Below are 20,730 nucleotides of genomic sequence, written 5' to 3'. Positions count from 1 at the left end.
ACTTATGAAGTAACATTAAAAAGAAAATTGTTTTCTGGGGTAGCTCTTTTATTCTAGAGGCATTGTATTTCTTATATTGTACTTGAGGATGGGGAAAGGGGCTTTAAATCTTTTTATAGATCAGGAAGTTTAGAAGAGAAGCTTTCTTCGAGCGTACCTCCAAATAGTTACTGATGAAGTAGGAGACAACCAAAAGAACTACTTGTGGTTTATGGGCTTTTTAAAAATAAACTATGATTTTTTTTTTTTCCCCCAGGACCTTAATTCCCATTTTACATCAGAAAGCAAAGAGAGGAACTCCACACCAAGCAAAACAGGCTGTTCACTGTATACATGCCATATTCACAAATAAAGAAGTCCAGCTTGCACAGATTTTTGAGGTATATATAATTACATACTATGTGTTTTTGTTGATTTTTATTCTCTCTGATTTGATTAAGCTAAAGAGTCACTTTTTTTTTTTTTTTTAATTTTAAGTTCTTTAGTCCCAGTCTAAAATATAAATTCCATGGGAGCAGGGACTCTATTTTATTCAGCACTTTAGATATTCCCAGCCTTTAGATCAGACTATATGTTCAAATACTACACATTGAAGGGTGTTTTATGTATTTTGTATTACATTATTTTACTTAATTTTAGCTTTTTTGGCTCAGTGGTCCATTTAGCTTGAGAAGCTATTATGGACCTGACAACCCTACTTGAAAATTAGTTTTGTTTGCCTTTCCTTATGTATGATCCTTTGCCTGATTCTACTACTAGAAAGGTATTCCTGTTGTCATAAACTGAATACAATATGAACAGAACCCAGTGGACTTAAATATTATGATCCATGGTCATTTTAAATATTCCCACAGGACAAGAAACCCACCAACATAACTGACTTAAAAATAAGGCTGATTTGACCGTGGAAGAATTTTCTTGTTTTTACTTTATGTGGGTTTTACTTTTCCCTTTTTTTTACATTGTTTCAATCTTATTAAATTTCAATAGGTGAAATAAGAATCAAGTGTCTAATATAACTGAAGTTACTTTAAATCATCTCTTTAGAACAGATTTTTTGGGGGCACAATAAATTCAGGAGGACTCGGGAACATACACTGTTCTGTACAATGTCTATAAAACAAACTAGTAATTTTGACTGTTTTATTTTTATAGCCACTCAGTAGAAGTCTGAATGCTGACGTACCAGAACAACTTATAACTCCGTTAGTTTCATTGGGCCACATTTCTATGTTAGCACCAGATCAGTTTGCTTCCCCAATGAAATCTGTAGTAGCAAATTTTATTGTTAAAGATCTACTAATGAATGACAGGGTAAGTTTCTCATTAAATTTAGAATCATAAGATTAAGACTGTTTACATCTTTATTTGTCACAGAAACAACACGTCTGCTTTTCTCTGTGTATGATTCTCTTTTACTTTTTTTATTTGTTATTTAAAATAACATCTTGCTATGTAGCTATTACTAGAATTTTTTCTTTAAGAAGAAATTGAGAACATGAGATAGATGTATCATGAAGTAAAAAATAGAACCCTCAGTATTCAAACTCAAAAAAAAAATACCTGCCAGTTCACAAAAAAAAATACCTGCCAGTTCACAAAAAAAAATATAAGTTCACAAAAAAAAAATACCTGCCCGTTCACGCCTTCCTCCTTCTCCCCCCTCCAGCTGAGTACAACAGTGAAGCCTGCGGGCATGGCCAGTCTCATTTCCTGCCCAGTTTCGTATTGCTCTTTGTACTACTGATAGACAAGGCTGGCCACAAGTGTGAAGTTTGACACTTCTTAGATGGTGGCTTGATTGTTCATAAATTCTATTTTAAGATGGTTCTGTTTTTTGTATGTAGTAAAATATACATAATATAAACTTTGCCATTTTACCCCCTTTATGTGTACAGTTCACTTACATTATACACACCCATGTTCTTATTGGTTTTTTGTTTTATTAAAAACAAACAAGTTTGATAACATATGTATACACCCATATACAACAAGGGGTAACCCAGGAAAGCCAAGTAAATCTCCACAGTGGTCCAAGCCACACCTAAAATATACGTCCACATTGTTGTATAACTATTGTCACTACCTGTTTTCAGAACTTGATCATTTCGGAGAGAAACTCTACATCTGTTAACCAGTAACTCCCCATTACCTCCTCCCCACCAACCTCTGGTAACATCTATTCTACTTGCGTGCTTTATAAATTTGCTTATTACCTTCTTATCATACAATATTTATCCTTTTGCATCTGGCTTATTTCTCTCAGTATAATGGTTTCAAGACTTCATTTTGTGCCACAATAATACTCCATTGTATGTTTAACCTATATTTTGTTTATTTATCTATTGATATATACTTGGGTGTTTTCTACCTTTTAACTGTTGTGAATAATGCTGATATGAACATTGTCCCTGGTTTGGGGGATATATGCCTAGGAGTGGAATTGCTGGATCATATGATCATTCTAGGCTAAACTTTTTGAGGGGCTGCTGAACATTTTTCCACAGTGTCTATACCTACATTCCCAGCAGCCATACACAAAGCTTCCATTTTCTACACATCTTGGCCAACACTTATTCTTTACTTGGTTTTTTAATCATAGTCATCCTGGTAGTTGTAAAGTAGTATCTTGTGGTTTTGGTTTGTGTCCCTAATGGCTAGTGATTTTTTTTTTTTCCATGTGCTTATTATTGGCTGTTTATATATCTTCTTTGAATATTGAGTTTTTTGCCCACTTTGAATTGAATTGTTTGTTGTTGAGTTGTAAAAATTCTTTATATATTCTGAATATTTATATACTGAATCCAAGAATAAAAAGATTTTCCCCTGTACCTTCTTGTGAGAATTTTTTAGTTGTAACTCTTAAGATCTTTGATCCAGGTTTAAAGTTAATTTTCATATATGATATAACAGTCCAGCTTCATTCCTTTGCTTGTGGCTATATCTAGTTTTGCCAGCACCATTGAGGAATTGAGGAGACTGTTGTTTTCCCAATAACTGGTGTTAGCACTCTTGTTTAAAATCAGTTGAGCATATATGTGAGGGTTTTCTGCTTCGTTCTCTTGGTCTGTGTGTCCATACTTCTGTCAGAACCACCCATGCTATCTTGATTACTATAGATTTGTAAGTTAAGTTTAAAAGTCAGGAAGTTTTAGCCCTCCAACTTTGTTCTTCTTTTCCAGTCCCTAGTTGGTGGCTTTCTTGTGGGGTTCCTAGAGCACAGTGTTGCTCAGCATGAAAACCTTAATGAGAAAAATTTAAAAATTTTTTCTAAAAGTTAAATTTATTCAATTTTCTATAGTCAACAGGTGAGAAGAATGGAAAATTATGGTCTCCAGATGAAGAGGTTTCCCCTGAAGTACTAGCAAAGGTAAAATTGAGTAGAACTCGATGACTGTTATGCTAAAATAATGAACATTTATAGATATCCTTAAAAAAAAAAACTAACACTTAAAAAGCGTAAGGTGCTTTATTTTTAAACCAAAAGTTGTGTGTTTCTCAAATTGCAGTTGTCCTTAAAGGTAGTTACATATAGATATATGTCAGCATGTTTTGTGGATCTTCCTGCCTTGCTGAAATGATTTCAGTGAGGCTGTTTTACATAGAGATTGTAGAATATTGATGTCAGAAGCACCTCAGGTCTAGCCTCATTACCACTTTTTATCTACAGGCATATGAACATTAATTTGGCAAAAACAAATGACTGTCATCATATTGGTAACTTTTGATAGATGTAAATTATCCCTCAGTAAAGCTAATTTTTAAAGTGGTAGTCTTGGGATTTAAAACAAAACTTCTTTATTATCTTATTTGATAATCTATCTCATCTTGAAGAGCTTCATAGGCATCATTTATTCCATCAGTTCCTTTTTCCAGGTTGTCGATAAATAAATGTAGTAAATGATATCTACATTCTTTTGCTAGTTCTTGCATACATTTCATAACAGTCTTGAGTATAAGGCTCCAAGCAATTATGACTACAGATAATTACAAAATCTCCTGGGATTTTTGATCAAAATAGTTCTTCAGTACTATAAGAAATATTAAAGTCTGTCTAGTTATTTTTAACCACTACAATCTGTGTAGTTTAGTTATTTTAAAAAAAATATCAGATTTAAAAAGCAAGTGTCCAGGTGTGAAAAGTCTGAATTCAGAAGCCAGAGCCTGGGTATGCTATCTATCATAGTAATGTGTCTTAGGTTGCCTTACTTATTAGAAATAAGAATACCTCCCTCACAGAGTTGTTTGATAGATTAAATAAAATAATAAATGTACAAATCTGGGGGAAGCACCTGGCATAAACAGAATAAGTATTAGTTCTCATTATTATTATCCTACAGACTTGTTTAATAAAACATGTCTGCTGGCAGTTAAGTAATCTCATTAATGTAATTAACATAAATCTTCCCTTTAAGTGGAATTTTAAGTTGCTTTCTTTTTTTAGCATGTTAATATTTTATAGGTACAGGCAATTAAACTTCTGGTAAGATGGCTGTTGGGTATGAAAAACAACCAGTCTAAATCTGCCAATTCAACTCTTCGATTATTATCAGCAATGTTGGTTAGTGAGGGTGACCTGACAGAGCAGAAGAGGATCAGGTGAGATTTTTCTTCCTTTCCAATTTTTTTTTGAGCTTCAAGATGTTGGTAGAGCTTACATAAGAATTATTTACTTAATATTAGCTGTTATAATTGCACTGTATGTTTTGTGTTTCAATTATGTACTTACTTTGGGTTTATAGCTCAATAATGGTGTATTTTCATTTTTAAAGACTGACCTTTTTCCAGTAAATTTGTAGTCATAATCATTATAGCAGTGTTACAGTTAGCTTCAACATTTGGATCAATTAAACAAATATTTGTTGAATATTTGCCAAACACTAGGAAAAGCATTGCTGTAAAAACAGATAAAATTCAGTTCCTGCCTTCAGCTTACCCTGTAAGTATAGTGATTGAACAAGTGTAGTGTTTTGATGCCATGAGAGGAAATAAAAATTTCAGTGTAGATTCAAAGAAGAAAGAGTTGCAGCCTCTTGGTGGTTTGCAGACTATACAAGGTTCTGCAAATGCCAAAAAAAATTTGTTTCCATTTCTACACATGTTCAGTCTTCAAACCTGTGAAATCACCATTTCTTCTTTCTGTACCTTTTAAGATGAAAATAAAAGTCAAATTTTTCATTTACTGGTCTACTTGTGATGCATTCTAGAGGATAGACTTAACTATTCGTTTATGCTTCCAGTATTTATTGAACACTATCATGCCAGGTACTGCCAAACCTTTTAAACGTACAATAATTTCTTCCTCTAAGGAATATGCATTCTATTGGAGGAGATAGGAAATGCACAATTACATTCAGTAGAGATGCTGAATGCTTTGATAAACTGGAGAAAACAATCAAAAATCATTTTTATCATAAGCCAAGAGTAGCTTTGCATGAACAGATTGAAGAATAAGGACAGCAAGTTTTAAATTTGGGGAAACCATGTACAGTGTGTCGCAGAGGTTTAATAATGAGCTTTTACAAATCAGTGATAAATAGGCAGGATCCCCAATAAAGATGAAGATTATATATTGCCAGTTTATCTTTAAAAAAATGTTTGACATCACTAAATACAATAAATAAAATTTTAACTTAAGTGGAACCTCTTGTCTATCAAATCATCAAAAAGAAATTTTTTAAGCAATCATTACTCTGTGGGATCAGGGAAAACGATTTCCCTCACTGCTGCTGTACTAACATGTTCTTTCCAGTGTTTTTTTTTTTTTTTTTTCATTGCAAAACACAGGAGAATGGTCAGTTCTGGAACATGCATATTATGAAATATTAGGCAGATCTTAATTAGACATTATGTATCCCATCGGAGAAGGCAGTGGCACCCCAATCCAGTACTCTTGCCTGGAAAATCCCATGGATGGAGGAGCCTGGTGGGCTGCAGTCCACGGGGTCGCTAAGAGTTGGACACGGCTGAAGCGACTTAGCAGCAGCATGTATCCCATAGTTTAGCTTGGACTCTGGAATCAGAAACTTACTCAACTTCCTGCTCCATTTACTAGTTGTATAAACTTGTAAGAATCAATTTTCCAAGCCTCAGTTTCCCCATCTTCCAGAGTAACATACCCAGATAGTAGCATTAGTAATTTTTTTAAATTCCTGAATCATTTGCCTCAGAAACCATTTGAGAGTCCTTCATTGTTACCAGTGCTCACTTTGATGGTCATGTGGTTCAAGAGTGCCATGTTTTCTCCTCTTGTGTGGTAAATAATAGTCTCTTGTGGATTTAGGGCAGCTTTCCACATTTTTTGAAATCTTTAAAATATCAAAGCTGTATTATGTTCCATTTAGCAGTTGAAGTAAGAAGATTGTTCTTTCACCACATCAGTGTCACATTTTACTATTTAGATAGTTTAAGGTGACTGGGTGGGGAGTGGGGATTCCTGGGCCTTCTAGATTCCCTTATAAAACTTCCTGTTGGAAAGGAAAGTCTGCCTCAGAGACTAGTACCTGAGAGACACTGGCTCTCACCTCCATATTCTTTCCTTTTAGATATTTGTCTAATGCCGCCTCCTTTAGGGTACAAATCACTTCCTAATTCATAGCCCTTCCATTTCATGAGACATATCTAGGCTTAAGATCGATTTCTATTATGTCTGTGTAAAATGTGTGTGTGTGCTTAGTTGCTTCAGTCGTGTCCAACTCGTTGCAACACCATGAACTGTAGCCCACCAGTTTCCTCTGTCCATGGGGTTTCTCCAGGCAAGGATACTGGAGTGGGTTGCCATGCCCTCCTCCACGGGATCGTCCCAACCCACAGATTAAACTCAGGTCTCCTGCATTGCAGGCAGATTCTTCACCATCTTAGCCACCAGGGAAGCCCCTGTGTAAAATATGTGTATGCATTTAAAAATTGTGGGAAATAGATTTTAAATGATAAATGAATTTTAATTTCTCAGTTTTTAGTATCAAGTTTTCTTTACAGTTCCTAATGTAAATGGTTCTTGCTAGTGTTGCAGTTGGTGCTATTGTAAATGAAAGCGGAGTTCCTTAGTTACAGTAGAGGATCTAAGCTAAAATGTAACTAAAAATGAAGGCAGCCATTAAAAAGAATGAAAGTTTGCTATTTGATACAACATGAATGGGCCTAGAGAGGATTATGCTTAGTGAAATAAGTCAAAGATAATATTGTATGTTATCACTTATATGTGGAATCTAAAAATTACAACTAGTGAATATAACAAAGAGACTCACAGATACAGAAAACAAACTAGTGGTTACCACTGGGCAGATGGGAGTGGGGAGGAGCAAGGTAGGGGATTAAAAGATACAAACTACTACATATAAAATAAGCTGCAAGGATATATTGTACAACATGGAAAACATAGCCAAGATTTTATAACTAAGTGGAGTATAATCTGTAAAAATTTTGAATTGCTATGTTGTACATCTGAATTTAATATAATAAATCAGCTATACCCAAATAAAATAAGTAAATAAAAATTTTTTAATGGATGCAGATAAATGTAATATCAGATAGTCACAATGATTTGAGCCTTCTTCCCTCTGTTGAGTTCAAGGACTCAAAGGAGCTTTCCCATATTTATACATTATGTCAATTTAAGTGTAAATTATGCTAAAGACCTTAACAGTCAAAAAGGGATCAAAGCGCTTTATGAATGATAATGGTTATAGGAAATGTTTATTTCTTTCTTGTTTGTTTATAGTAAATCTGATATGTCTCGCTTGCGATTAGCTGCTGGTAGTGCCATAATGAAGCTTGCTCAGGAACCTTGTTACCATGAAATTATAACCCCAGAACAATTTCAGCTCTGTGCACTTGTTATTAATGTAAGTAACAGTCTTGTTTTGTGATTTACTTGGCCTTCAACATTAAATTTATTAATACGATTATATACTTAATACAGATTAAGTATCCATTTACTCTGTGGATGTATGCACAAAAGGGATTGCTATTATTACTATTCTAACCAGTTATCTCCCCACAATTTTTACTTCCTTAGTATAATTATATCTTTTTTTAATGAAGACATTAAAAATGCTTAAAGTGTTCTTTTGTAAATGTTTGCCAGTTTTTAAAAAACTAGGGGTTTTTGTTAATGATTTTAAAAATACTAATATTTTTAAGTAGTTTTGGTTTTGTGCTGCTGTAGGATGAGTGCTATCAAGTAAGGCAGATATTTGCTCAGAAGCTACACAAGGCACTTGTGAAGTTACTGCTCCCATTGGAGTATATGGCCATCTTTGCCTTGTGTGCCAAAGATCCTGTGAAGGAGAGAAGAGCACATGCACGACAGTGTTTACTAAAAAACATCAGTATACGCAGGGAGTACATTAAACAGAACCCCATGGCTACTGGTAAGTAACTTTCAAAGTGCTGTGTGCAAATATATCTTGTTAATGTATCCATTTGTGGAGGGTTTTATTTCTTATATTTCTGTTGTATTGGGTTGGCCAGGAAGTTCATTCATGTTTTTCCATAAGATGGCCAAGCCAACAGTGTATAACACTGGGACTTTTATAGAATGTTGCTGTTGCAGTTAAGATGTATGTAAAATCTAAGGTTTTAGTTTCTGAGTCCTGTTTATAATGCATATAAGGAAGAACTGCATTTTATAGGATGAGCAGCATGGCTTGATTTGAACACATTGCTCTGATGTAAAGTCCCTCGCTTTGCCAGGGACTCAATCTTAAATTAATCCTTTGTCTTTCGTAGCCCTCAAAATTGAAAAAAGTATTTCAGTATCATCCAGATGATATCTTGCCTCTAATTTAGAAATAATTGAGGGAAAAATGTTAACTGAAGTGGTTAGAACATTAAATTAGGGAGAGATTTTTATAAAAGCTATTGTTAATAATATGTTATTGTTAATAATAATGTTTTCACTCTAGAGAAACTATTATCACTGTTGCCTGAGTATGTAGTTCCATATATGATTCACCTGCTAGCTCATGATCCAGATTTTACAAGATCACAAGATGTTGATCAGCTTCGTGATATCAAAGAGTAAGTCATGTTGATTTTTAAAGAATTTTTTAAAATATTTTTACTTTTTAAAAAAGGCTTAATTTTTTTGTTACTGTCCCCATTATAATAAAATTTTTTATGGTTTTCTTTTATTGTAAATTTTAAGTTTCATCTTACAAAATTGTTTCTGTCTAATAAGTTCTGTTTGGTTGTTTTGTTTGTTTGCTGTTGTTTGCAGTTAGCTTTAGCTGAGTCTTTGAAATAGATTGACTTGGTTTTTATGTTATTTTTATTGTTTGTGTTAAATGGGCTTCAGTTACGTCAGTTTGATCATTTAGAAAGCCATGTGAAAGCCATGTAGGGAAAATTTCTCTCTGTAAAGCTACGCTTTCAACCTCAAAAGATGCCTCAAAAGCATGCACACGCATAAAAGATACTCTGTGGCAGGACTATGGTAATACAAAATTAGATATGTTACACCAGTCACAGAGAGATTTGTCTCTGGTGGAAAGACAGGCAAGTAAACAATTGCAAAATACTTAAGTGTTTTTATGTAAAATAGAACTTTGTATATTGATGCATGGTGAGTAAACAAGTACACAATGGCCTAGAATTATCTACATATGACTCCAAGAAACTTTAAAGCAGTATTTACTTTGCCATTGATATGCTTTTGCTTTGTACCTTTAAATCGGTTCCTTCAGCTTGTATTTAAATTACTATGATTTTTTATACGGGACATGACACCTTTTAGTTCTAATCTTATTTGAGGTTGTTGTTGTTGTTCATTCGCTAAGTTGTGTCATAATCAACATTTATTTCTGCCTCCTGTAGCTCTTTAAGGAGACAGACATAGGTTCTAGTCCCAGCTATGTGAGTAAAAGCTTTACTTCTCTGAGCTTCTCTGCTTCAGTTGCTTTATCCGTAAAATACAGGATATTAAATAGGTAATTCCTAAAATGTCTTCTAATTCTGATTTCTGTTTATTTTATAAATATATTTTATTTGCAAATTCTTTTTTTTTTTTTTTTTTAATAACTTTTATTTTGGGATTTCCCAGAAAGCACTTTGATAAAGCGAAAAAATAATGTATATGTTCGCCTAGAACACTAGGTCTGTGTTAAGGAAACTTTGAGCCCTGTTTCAGTTGCAAGGCCATCATGTGGAAAAAGGTTAGACTTAAGAGAGGCAATAATGATGTGGGAAGAGCACTGAAGTCATTCGAGTTAGAACTGAAATCACTGGCACATACTTTTTGATTCTACCTAGTATGCAATGCTTTTGAATATCTCTGAACATTTCAAGTTACTGTAACTTTTCTTTTTCTAGTTAAGGTGTACAGTTTCTTCAAGTATACAGTTAGATTATTCATTAGACTTTTTTAATACAGGGTGTTATCAGATATAAATTTCCCTTTCAGCACTACCAGTGCTGAATCCTGTTAGTATAGTATGTTGTGTTTTTATTTGTCTTAAGGTATTTTCTAATTCTGCTTGTGATTTCTTCTTTGACCCGTTGATTGTTTTAAGAGTGTGGTTTGGGAATTCCCTGGCTGTCTAGTGGTTAGGATCCACGCTTTTAATGCGAAGGGCCCAGGTTCAGTCCCTAGTCAGGGAACTAAGATCTTGCAAGCAACATGGCCAAAAAAAAAAAGTGAGAAGTGTGGTTTAGTTTTCATATATGTGTGAGTTTTCCAATTTTCCCTGTTTTCCTTCTGTTACTGACTTCTGGTTTCATGCTGTTCTGGTCAGAAAAGATACTGTTTTAAGACTTGTGGCTTGCTGTCCAGGCCTGTTAAGACTTCTGGTCTGTCCTAGAGAATATTCCAAGTTCACCTGAGGAAACTGTGTGTCCTGCTATTGTTAGTTGGAGTATTCCATCTATGTCTGATATGTCTGATTGGTTTATGGTGTTGTTCAAGTTCTCTATTTTCTCTTTGGTCTCCTCTCTGTCTTTTCTATCCATTATTGAAAATAAGGTATTGAAATCTCTTATTGTGGAACATGTATTTCTCCCTTTACTTCTGTCATTTTTCGCTTCATAGGTTTTGGGCCTCTGTTGTTAAGTTTGTGTTTATAATAGTCATTTCCTCTCCAATACAGTCCTTCTGGGTCTTTTGCAATCCAGTTTGTCTAATTATAAAATAGCTACCAGCTCTCTTTTGGTTACTGTTTGTATGAAATGTATTTTTTCCCCATCCTTTAACTTTCAATTACTTTGTGTTTTTGTATCTGAAATGAGTCTTTTATAGACAAGATATATATGGATCTTTTTTCTCCCTTAATCTACTCTGCTTGTCTGCTTTTTAATTGGGAGATTTAATCTATTTTCATTTAAAGTAATTACTGATAAGTAATTCTGCCATATAACTATTAGTTTTCTCTGTGTCTTATATATTTTTTGTTATTTAATTGCTCCATTACTGCATCTCGTTTTTGTATTTACAGTTGAACTTTACAGTATGAATAGGTTTGAACTGTGCAGGTCCACTTACATGCAGATTTTTTTCAATAATAGATACTATAGTGCTTTAAGATCCACAGCGGGTGGACCCACAGATACAGACAAACTTCATATACAGAGGAACTGATTATACAGTGGACCAAGACTAAGTTAAATGCAAATTACTGTGTGAAGGGTCAGCACCCCTAACTCCTATGTTATTCAAGGGTCAGCTGTAGTTGTTTTTTGTGGGGAACTTTTTTATTCTTTTGGATATATTTTTTAGTTATTAATAATTACTCTTAACATCTTAAAGTTGTAACAACCTATTTTGAATAATAGCAACTTAGTTTCACTAGTGTAGAGATAGTCTGCTCTTGTGAAATATGAAATCGCTCATTTGTGTCCAACTCTTTGCAACCCCATAGGCTGTAGCATACCAGCCTCCTCCATCCATGGAATTTTCCAGGCAAGAGTACTGGAGTGGGTTGCCACTTCCTTCTCTGCTCTTATACATCTCTGTTTCATTCCCTTTATATTGTAATTGATACAAATTATATTTTTATATATCGTTTCCTTTCACATAGATGTGATTTTTTTATGCTTTTGGTTTATTTACTTATTTTTGGCTATGCTGGGTCTTTGTTGCTGGCAGGCTTTTCTCTAGTTGTAGAGCGCGGAGTCTACTCTCTAGCGCGGTGCTCAGGTTTCTTATGGTGGTGGCTTCTCTTGCAGAGCACAGGCTCTGAGGCACATGGGCTTCAGTAGTCGCGGCACATGGGCTCAATAGTTGTGGTTCCTGGGCTCTGGCACACAGGCTTAACAATTGGGGTACAAGGACTTAGTTGCTCTGCAACATATAGGATCTTCTTGGATCAGGAATCAAACCCTTGTCTCCTTCATTGGCAGGCAGATTCTTTACCGTTGAGCCACCAGGGAATTCCCTGCATTTGCTTTTTAAATCATATATTTAAAAAGGAGTTACAAATCAGAAGCTCAGTAATGCTGGCCTTATATTTTAGCTTTGTTACCTTTACCAGTGTTTTTTTTTTATTTCTTATGGTTTCAAGATACTGTTTAGTGTTCTTTCATTTCTACCTAAAGGACTGAGTTTGGTATTTATTGCAAGACAGGTCTACTAAAAGCAAACTCCATTAACCTAATGCTAAATTTTCCTTTACAGTAGTCTTTTAAAACGTATATATATACTATACGCAAAGAAGTACACACAGATTATCTTCAAGTGATTTTTTTCTCCTCTTGATGGAGTAAAGCAGTAAGTCCATGGTGGTTGCCTAAAAAATCATCATGGGAACTTAATAATAGATTTTGATTCTAGATTTGGCAGTGTAAGTTCCTCAGATGATTCTAATCTTCATCCCAATTTGGGATTCACTTTTACTTAGAAATTCAGGTGTCACCAGACACTTTATGTATTAAATGACTATAAAATAACAAGCGGAAAACAGAAAAATGATTTGAAATGTGACTCTTTCGCTGAATTACTCATTATATGCACACCAGTCTCATAACACATGAAATTTAGAGTTATGTCACAGTAGAATTACATATGAGCCCTAGATCATAGGATAAATAGCTTACAAATGGTCAAAATGGCAAGACTATGCTGTATGCTGGTTTGCTCGTCATTGCTGGATATTAATACACATTATATTATCTAAGTGTTTATTAAATACCTATAGAATGACTCTTCATGTGTATGCCTCATGAAACTGTCAGGCTTTCTCATATTAAGCTATATGTTCATGTTTGTTATTTGTGATGTTATATCCTATTTTAATTGAATATTATTAACAAGATATTTCTATTACTCAGAGTTTTATTCTTTGTATACTCGAACAACAGAACTTCCCAGTAAACTATTTAATCCACTCAGCAAAAGAACCTGCAATTAGTCTCTTTACTAAGTGAATATGTTTCATTTAGGTGCCTCTGGTTCATGCTTGAAGTTTTAATGACAAAAAATGAAAATAATAGCCATGCCTTTATGAAAAAGATGGCAGAGAATATCAAGCTAACAAAAGATGCCCAGTCTCCAGATGAATCCAAGACAAATGAAGTAAGATATATATTAGGCCAGTGACTATTAAGAAATTACAGGGAAAAAGGAATGTGACCCTTGTCCCACTTGTTTTTCCTATTGTATAATAAATAGATTACAGAATGCTTATAAAAATATATACTTATAGTTTATAAATATATGTACTTTTTCTTTCATTACATTGAATTCTATTTTTTGAAGACTGTTTATTACTCTGAAAAAGATATTAAAATATGTACAGAGCATGGGGATAAGAACTAGTGAAATTTATAACTATGCTATCTTAAGAACTAGTAAGTAAGTGTTACAGACCAGTAGATATTCTTCTTGTATATTTCCTTTAGTTTGTTGTTTTTAATGCATACTTGGCATTCATGTTAAAGTAAAATGAAGGGGACTTTTTTGTTCTTGTCACTAGGAAGTTACATCAGAAGAAGTGCCAGAGACAACATGCAGAATGTTCAAGGAATAAACAATAGCCCCATATCACTGTGTTGATTCCATGTTACATTTTGGGTAGAACTGGTACCTGTGCTTATTTTGCACTCCTGAAAGTTACGTGATTTGTTTCCTTCCTAGAAACTTTATACAGTGTGTGATGTGGCCCTGTGCGTGATAAATAGTAAAAGTGCTTTGTGCAATGCAGAGTCACCAAAGGATCCAGTCCTGCCAGTGAAATTTTTTACACAACCTGAAAAGGTAACTTTCTTCCCTTCATTTTTCTACTGTACTGAACTTGTTTAAATTTGTTACTGTCATCCTGGTGGCAAATACTAGACTGTCTTAACTACAAAGTAAAAAAAAATACCTCTGTGAGTTTATCAAGAAAGGGGAAACTGTCTTCCAAAGCCTGAAAAATATCATTCTCACCTTACAGAGTAGAGAATACAAATCAAGCTTGGTGGTGGTGTTCCTATGTGAGCTATTCCTTCTGGATATTTCTAATATGTAAGAGGAATTTTCAAATTTCTTAAATTGTTTTCATCTCATCCTGTTAAAACACTGTTAGTATTTTTTCAGACAAGAAATAAAATGGCAGCGTGTAAATTATATACATCTATATATGAAATAAAGTATCAGTATGAATGGAATTGGTCTTGGCAATTGACAGACCTGTATTCGAAGTTAACAGACTTCCCCGGTGGCTCAGCCATAAAGGATCTGCCTGCGATGCAGGAGATATGGGTTTGATGCCTGGGTCAGGAAGATCCCCTGGAGGAGGAAATGGCAACCCACTCCAGAATTCTTGCTGGGAAAATCCCATGGACAGAGAAGCCTGGTAGGCTACAGTCTGTGGGGTCACAGAGAGTCAGACACACAGCTAAACCACTGAACATGCACCCAAGTTAACTCTTCTAAGCTTCAACTTCTTCATCTCTAAAATGCAGATGATGATAATACCTGTGAACTATTACTAATATGCCTAGGTCTATAAGAGTTAGTCAAAAGGAAGCGTTAATTAGTGGTATTGTTAATAATGGGGCTTCCCAGGTGGCTCAGTGGTAAAGAATCTGCCTGCCAATGCCGGAGACGTGGGTTCTATCCCTGCGTTCAGAAGACCTCCTGGAAAAGAAAATAGCAACCCAGTCCAATATTCTTGCCCTGGAAATCTCATGGACAGAGGAGCCTAGCAGGCAGTCCATGGGGCTGCAAAAGAGTAGGACCTGACTTAGTGACTGAACAATAATAATAACATTATTAATAATACATAGTACATTTATTCTGCTAGCAACAAATGAAGTTTTCCACGTAAGTAAATTTTTCAGCCAACTAATAGCTCTTTAAATTTTTCCAGCTAATTTGGATTTTAAGACTTTTTTTTTTTAACAGATTGCATTTTATTTATTATCCACTTTAAGGTGACATTTTGAAGTTTTAACTTTCCTGTTGTTTGTTTTTTTAAAAAAAATCAATATTTTTAATGGAAAAAATATGGCATTTAAAAATTTCAACAAAAATTTGTATCCAGTTTTCTTTAATGATCTAGTACTCAGAATTTATGCCTAGTTTTAATAGGAATAATAAAGATTGCAAAGTTACTTGCCTTCTAATTGAATTTACTGGTCTTTATAAATAGTCCTACATGAGCTCTTGAATTTAAATTTACTTTATTGCTGACCCAGGACTATTATGACTAGAATAGTACCTATATAGAATTTACATACAGTAGTAGTCCTGTCATCGAGAATTTAAGTTGCTGTTTGTTACTATCTCATTCTAATTGATTTTTGTTTTGATATGAAACTTAAAAGCTTTAGCCTTCTAATAATTTAGCCTTCATAATAATACTTAGAGTTTCCGTTTTCAGTGAGCATCTTTCCTCATTTCCTTTTCTAATATACTGCTTTTAATATGGTGTAAGTTCAAACACAAGAAAACTAGGGATATTAAGATCATGAGCCTAGTGATATTATAGTATATCTTGATGTAACATTTATTTTGGCTGTATAAAAGCCTTTGTAAGGAAGAAAAGAAAGATACAGGCTTGCCTAGAGTGCATATCGAAAGTATGATTTCTTCATAGGCACATTTAAGCCGTTTTGTTCTTTTCTATGACACTAGTGTGAAGGTCAACTTAGTAAAAGAAAAAATAATTTTTAAGGTGATTACTTATAAATGATGAACATCTGGATGATAATAGATCATTTGGCTTCTGTGACTTGTGATTTACTCGTGCTATTCCCAGGGTAATTAACAGAGAGAGCCACCACATGATCAGATTGAACTCTTTAAGTTTTGTATAGATACAACTTTTAAGAAAGTATCATCAGTGTCCACGTTTGGTTTAAATTCATTTATTAACTAGTTAATATCACTGCTGCCCAAGAACATTATGATCGCCTTTATTAGATTTTGATGGTGTATTTACCTTTATGATTTGCAGTCTACTTATGGTTCTAAGAAACAAAATATTTTTAATTAAAGTAAAAGATTTTTTTTGTTTCAGTAAGGATAATTTTCTTGAGGGTTCCCTGGTGGCTCAGTGGTAAAGAATCCACTGCCAGTGCAGGAGAAAGGAGTATGATCCCTGGACTGGGAAGATCCCCTGGAGAAGGAAATGGCAATCCACTCCAGTATTTTTGCCTGGGAAGTCCTATATACAGAGGAGCCTGGGTGAGCTACCATCCATGGATTTGCAAAAGAGTCAGACACAACTTAGCAACCAAACAAAAACAGTTTTCTTGAGATCCTATGTGGGGTTCTTTTAGTGAGTATTAAGTGCCTGATACATGCATAGTACCATTTTGGGTGCTTTGGGAGCACAGAAGTAAATTCCCTGGTAGTGCAGTGGTTAAAGACTCTGCACGTCCATTGCAGGGGGCCTGTGTTCAACCCCTGGTGGGAAAGATCCCACATGTGTGACACAGCCAAAAAAGGAAGTAAATTTTATAATAGAGTGTAGGTGAACACAGTTCATTGAGTAAACTGGAAACTGTAATAGAAGAAGTATGTTTTATTTTAAATGTGATTTAAGGGAATTCCTTGGTGATCCAGTGGTTAGGATTCCATACTTTCAATGCCAATATCCTGGATTCAGTCCCTGGTCAAGGAACTAAGATCCCACAAGCCATGTGACATGGACAAAAACAAAAAGTAATTTGCCTAATTTATCTCTAAATTTGACTAAGTCTTGTGTGTCACTTGATTTAATTTTAAAACTAAACTTATGGTATGGTTCATGAAATATGCTTTGATGATTTGATAGGTTTCGTAGCATAAATGAACCTGTTACTGTAAGGCATAATGCCTGAAAAGTCTTTTATGAACAATAAAAATATGCATGTTCACTTTTTTTTTTTGATAGGACTTCTGTAATGACAAGAGTTATATTTCAGAAGAGACAAGAGTACTTCTGTTAACAGGAAAGGTATTATATACTAGATAATTGGGGGATCTTTATCTCCTGTGCATATTACTGCTAACCTTTAAACATCCCTCAGATTTTATGGTTCCTGATTCTTAGACATCATGTTTGTGGATTGTAGCATCTAAAGCATTTGTTCTCTTGGACTTTTTTCTGCCATGAACCATTTTTGAGTTAAAACCATGTGTCCTCATCAGTACGGATAGGGTTCAAGTTATTTAGAATTCACAAAGCAAATTTCCCTGAAAAATGATATAATAAATTTAGCTGTGTAAAAAAAAAGAAAAGAAATAATTTTAAAGTATTAAGAAGTTAGTTTATATCCTATAAAGGTAATATGATATCTAAAAGGAAAAAGGAAATTTAATATTTAATAAAGTATCTAAACTGTTAAAACTATATACACTCAGTAGTTTTTTATCTGTAAGGCATTACTATGTCTTACTCATTATGTATTTCACTGTTTTAGGGGCACTTTTTATTTTAATTGAACAATAAAGAATAATTAAATAGTGCATAGTTGTGGTTTTTTTTGCATAGTTATTTTTAAAAGAAGTAATACTTCTGACTTCAAATTATGTTCAGACACAGTATTAAAGAATTATCATTTCTAATAAATTTAGGATTTAACTTCCCAATAACAACTGTCTTAACAATTCCTGGCCTTAAGCAGAACAATAATCCCTTACATGTGTATAAATTTATATGTATTCCTTTTAGTAAGGTATAAAATAACATGCATATATGTAATTTCTAGCCAAAACCTGCTGGAGTACTAGGTGCTGTAAACAAGCCTTTGTCAGCAACGGGAAGGAAACCATATGTTAGAAGCACTGGAGCTGAGACCGGAAGCAATATTAATGTAAATTCAGAGCTGAACCCTTCCACCGGAAATCGACCAAGGCAATTTTTTTTCTTCAGTTGTTTTTGTTATGATCACTCACTACTTGATACATCTTTCAATTCCTTTTCTTAAAGCACATCACAAAAATGGACTTTAGGGAACATCTTAGTAAAAAACATAGTGCTGAATTTTAGTATAATTAATGATGGTAATTGAGTGTGTACTACACATTGGGAAACCATTTAGCATTCTAAATGTATAGAAAAGTTAAATTAAAAAAAAGAATTTGTAGTACAGTAAAACTAATTTACTTGGAAGTGTGTGTGTATATGTGTAAATTTAACACTTAGGAAAACTGAAAATATATCTCTTTAAACAAATTTATTTATATGCTTTTTAACTCAAGAGATTTAGTATAGCATGAATAAGGATAACATTGTTAATAACATTTTCCACTTATTGTTAAAGATTCCATGTTTAACATGTCAGGTGTTTACTGTCTTAGCTACTGCATAAAAATTTCCACCTGGCCCTACTCTTACAAACACTGAATAATGAGGCTTTTAAAGATTTTATTCTGATTCATGATATTTTAAGAATAAATTCAACTGGTAGTGTTTTAAACACATTTTTAGCAGTAGAATCCAAAGATATAAAAATATTAACGTGGGACATCTGTGGTTTACATGGATGGTGGGCGTCAAACACCTCTCCCGTGGCCTTTTCTAGCAGCCCCCTCTCTTACAGAACTAATTAAGAACACAGACTGAAGAAAATGATAGTCTTAATCTGCTGTACTTTTGCTTGGTTTTAGCGTTTTCCACCCCAGCAGATAGGCTTATAGAAGAGTTATGTTTGTTTCTTGACAACTAATCTATCAGGTGATTTTAGGCAGTCATTTCTTTCTTAGATTAGTAAGGTTAAGTGGAAATCAGTAACTTGGTGTAATAGGGCAGTAGGCTGTAGCCACAGATATGAGTCTTGCTAACTTGGCCAGCCTTCTAAGCCAGTCTAAGCCTCCTGTTTTCTTATTGGTATAGTGAGAGAGTAAAGTTTGTATTCATGTGGTCAAATGAAGAAGCTTTGGTTTGTTTCTCTTCAACAGGGAACAGAGTTCAGAGGCAGCAGAAACTGGTGTTAGTGAAAATGAGGAGAACCCTGTAAGAATTATTTCTGTCACACCAGTAAAGAATATTGACCCAGTAAAGAATAAGGTAAATTTTTAAATTTAATGAGTTTCTCCCATGGAGATTCTTACTACAGTTTCATGATAGGAGTGAAAAACCCACGGTCAGTACATTAATGTATACTACATACTATACATGTGTGTACCTATGCTTACTGTGTTTTCTCTCTCCAGAAATGATTCTGTGTTCACTTTCTTCATTTAACCAGAGCTTGTGTGTCACCCATAATGGTATCCTTCTACCGCACTACTTTTCCCAGTGCCTTGAAAGAATAGGACCTGAGGGGTTTTGAGATCTTGTTTTCAAATACTTCATTGACTCCCGCCAGAGATCAACACTCCTTGTTTGTTTAAGTTAAACTTATGAGCTAGCCATAATGTTTGAGTTTTTATGTATTTAACAGCTGCATTCTTTCTTTGATGGTGGATCTTTTATCTATAGCTCCCAATATTCTTAATTTTTCGGCAGGATAGAAAGGAATGTAACATTGGTAGGAGGATAACTTTCCTCAGTTGGAATAGTATAAGAATAGTAATATTTTTTTTCCGTAGAATCATATTTTTGACATACTTTTTTTACACACCATATATTTATGGTATTTATAAGATGTTTTAGGAATTACCCTCAGGTACATAAAATATAGGACTATACAGTCATTCCACAGTAGCTGAACCTTTCCTATCGAAACTCGTTGTCTGAACTCAAACTGAACAGATAGGGTTTTGTTTTGTTTTTTTTATGCCCCTATCCTTTTTTTTTTTAACTTTACAATATTGTATTGGTTTTGCCATATATCAACATGAATCCACCACAGGTATACACGTGTTCTCCATCCTGAACCCTCCTCCCTCCTCCCTCCCCGTACCATCCCTCTGGGTCATCCCAGTGCACCAGCCCCGAGTCTTAGTTGAGGCATGCAAGCTTAGTCACCCTGTGGTATGTTGGATCTTAGTTCCCTGACCAGGGATCGAACCTGCATCCCCTGCAGTGGAAGGTGGGTTTTTAACCACTGGACACCAGGGAAGTCCTGATAAGGTTCATTTTTTGGTCAGTCTCTCACTGTCCATACTCCGTGTTCTTTGCTAGCTGAACTTCACTATGTCAGTAGATTCAGGGAACCTCTCAAAGGTGTTAGAATTCAGAAGCCAATAGATTTACATATTGTGGGATCTTTTTATAGAATTAAATATTCAGAATAAACATGCTTCGATTCAGAAATGCATATTGTTACAGATACTTAGTTAAACATGCTTGTCATGTGTATTAAGAGGTAGTACACTGTGGCGGATTCATTTTGATATTTGGCAAAACTAATACAATTATGTAAAGTTTAAAAATAAATTAAAAA

General features: G+C 34.3%; 1 protein-coding gene across 5 annotated transcripts in view; it reads left to right on the top strand.

Annotated features, from left to right (window-relative positions):
* Nucleotides 1-20,730, top strand: part of PDS5A (PDS5 cohesin associated factor A) — a 133,829-nt gene that overhangs the window by 97,185 nt on the left and 15,914 nt on the right. For all 5 annotated transcript variants that reach the window (XM_055588334.1, XM_055588332.1, XM_055588336.1 and 2 more), the window contains 12 exons: nt 257-380; nt 1,156-1,314; nt 3,302-3,370; nt 4,463-4,599; nt 7,721-7,844; nt 8,168-8,372; nt 8,907-9,021; nt 13,372-13,504; nt 14,066-14,185; nt 17,292-17,354; nt 18,109-18,254; nt 19,301-19,409. In XM_055588334.1, coding sequence (XP_055444309.1) covers nt 257-380; nt 1,156-1,314; nt 3,302-3,370; nt 4,463-4,599; nt 7,721-7,844; nt 8,168-8,372; nt 8,907-9,021; nt 13,372-13,504; nt 14,066-14,185; nt 17,292-17,354; nt 18,109-18,254; nt 19,301-19,409 — 1,504 coding nt within the window. The remainder of the gene's footprint in view (nt 1-256; nt 381-1,155; nt 1,315-3,301; nt 3,371-4,462; nt 4,600-7,720; nt 7,845-8,167; nt 8,373-8,906; nt 9,022-13,371; nt 13,505-14,065; nt 14,186-17,291; nt 17,355-18,108; nt 18,255-19,300; nt 19,410-20,730) is intronic.

The sequence above is a fragment of the Bubalus kerabau genome, chromosome 7 (assembly GCF_029407905.1).
Source record: "Bubalus kerabau isolate K-KA32 ecotype Philippines breed swamp buffalo chromosome 7, PCC_UOA_SB_1v2, whole genome shotgun sequence".
Taxonomy (NCBI): domain Eukaryota; kingdom Metazoa; phylum Chordata; class Mammalia; order Artiodactyla; family Bovidae; genus Bubalus; species Bubalus kerabau.
The sequence above is the reverse complement of the archived record's forward strand: the minus strand, read 5'-3'. Positions and strand labels throughout refer to the sequence as shown.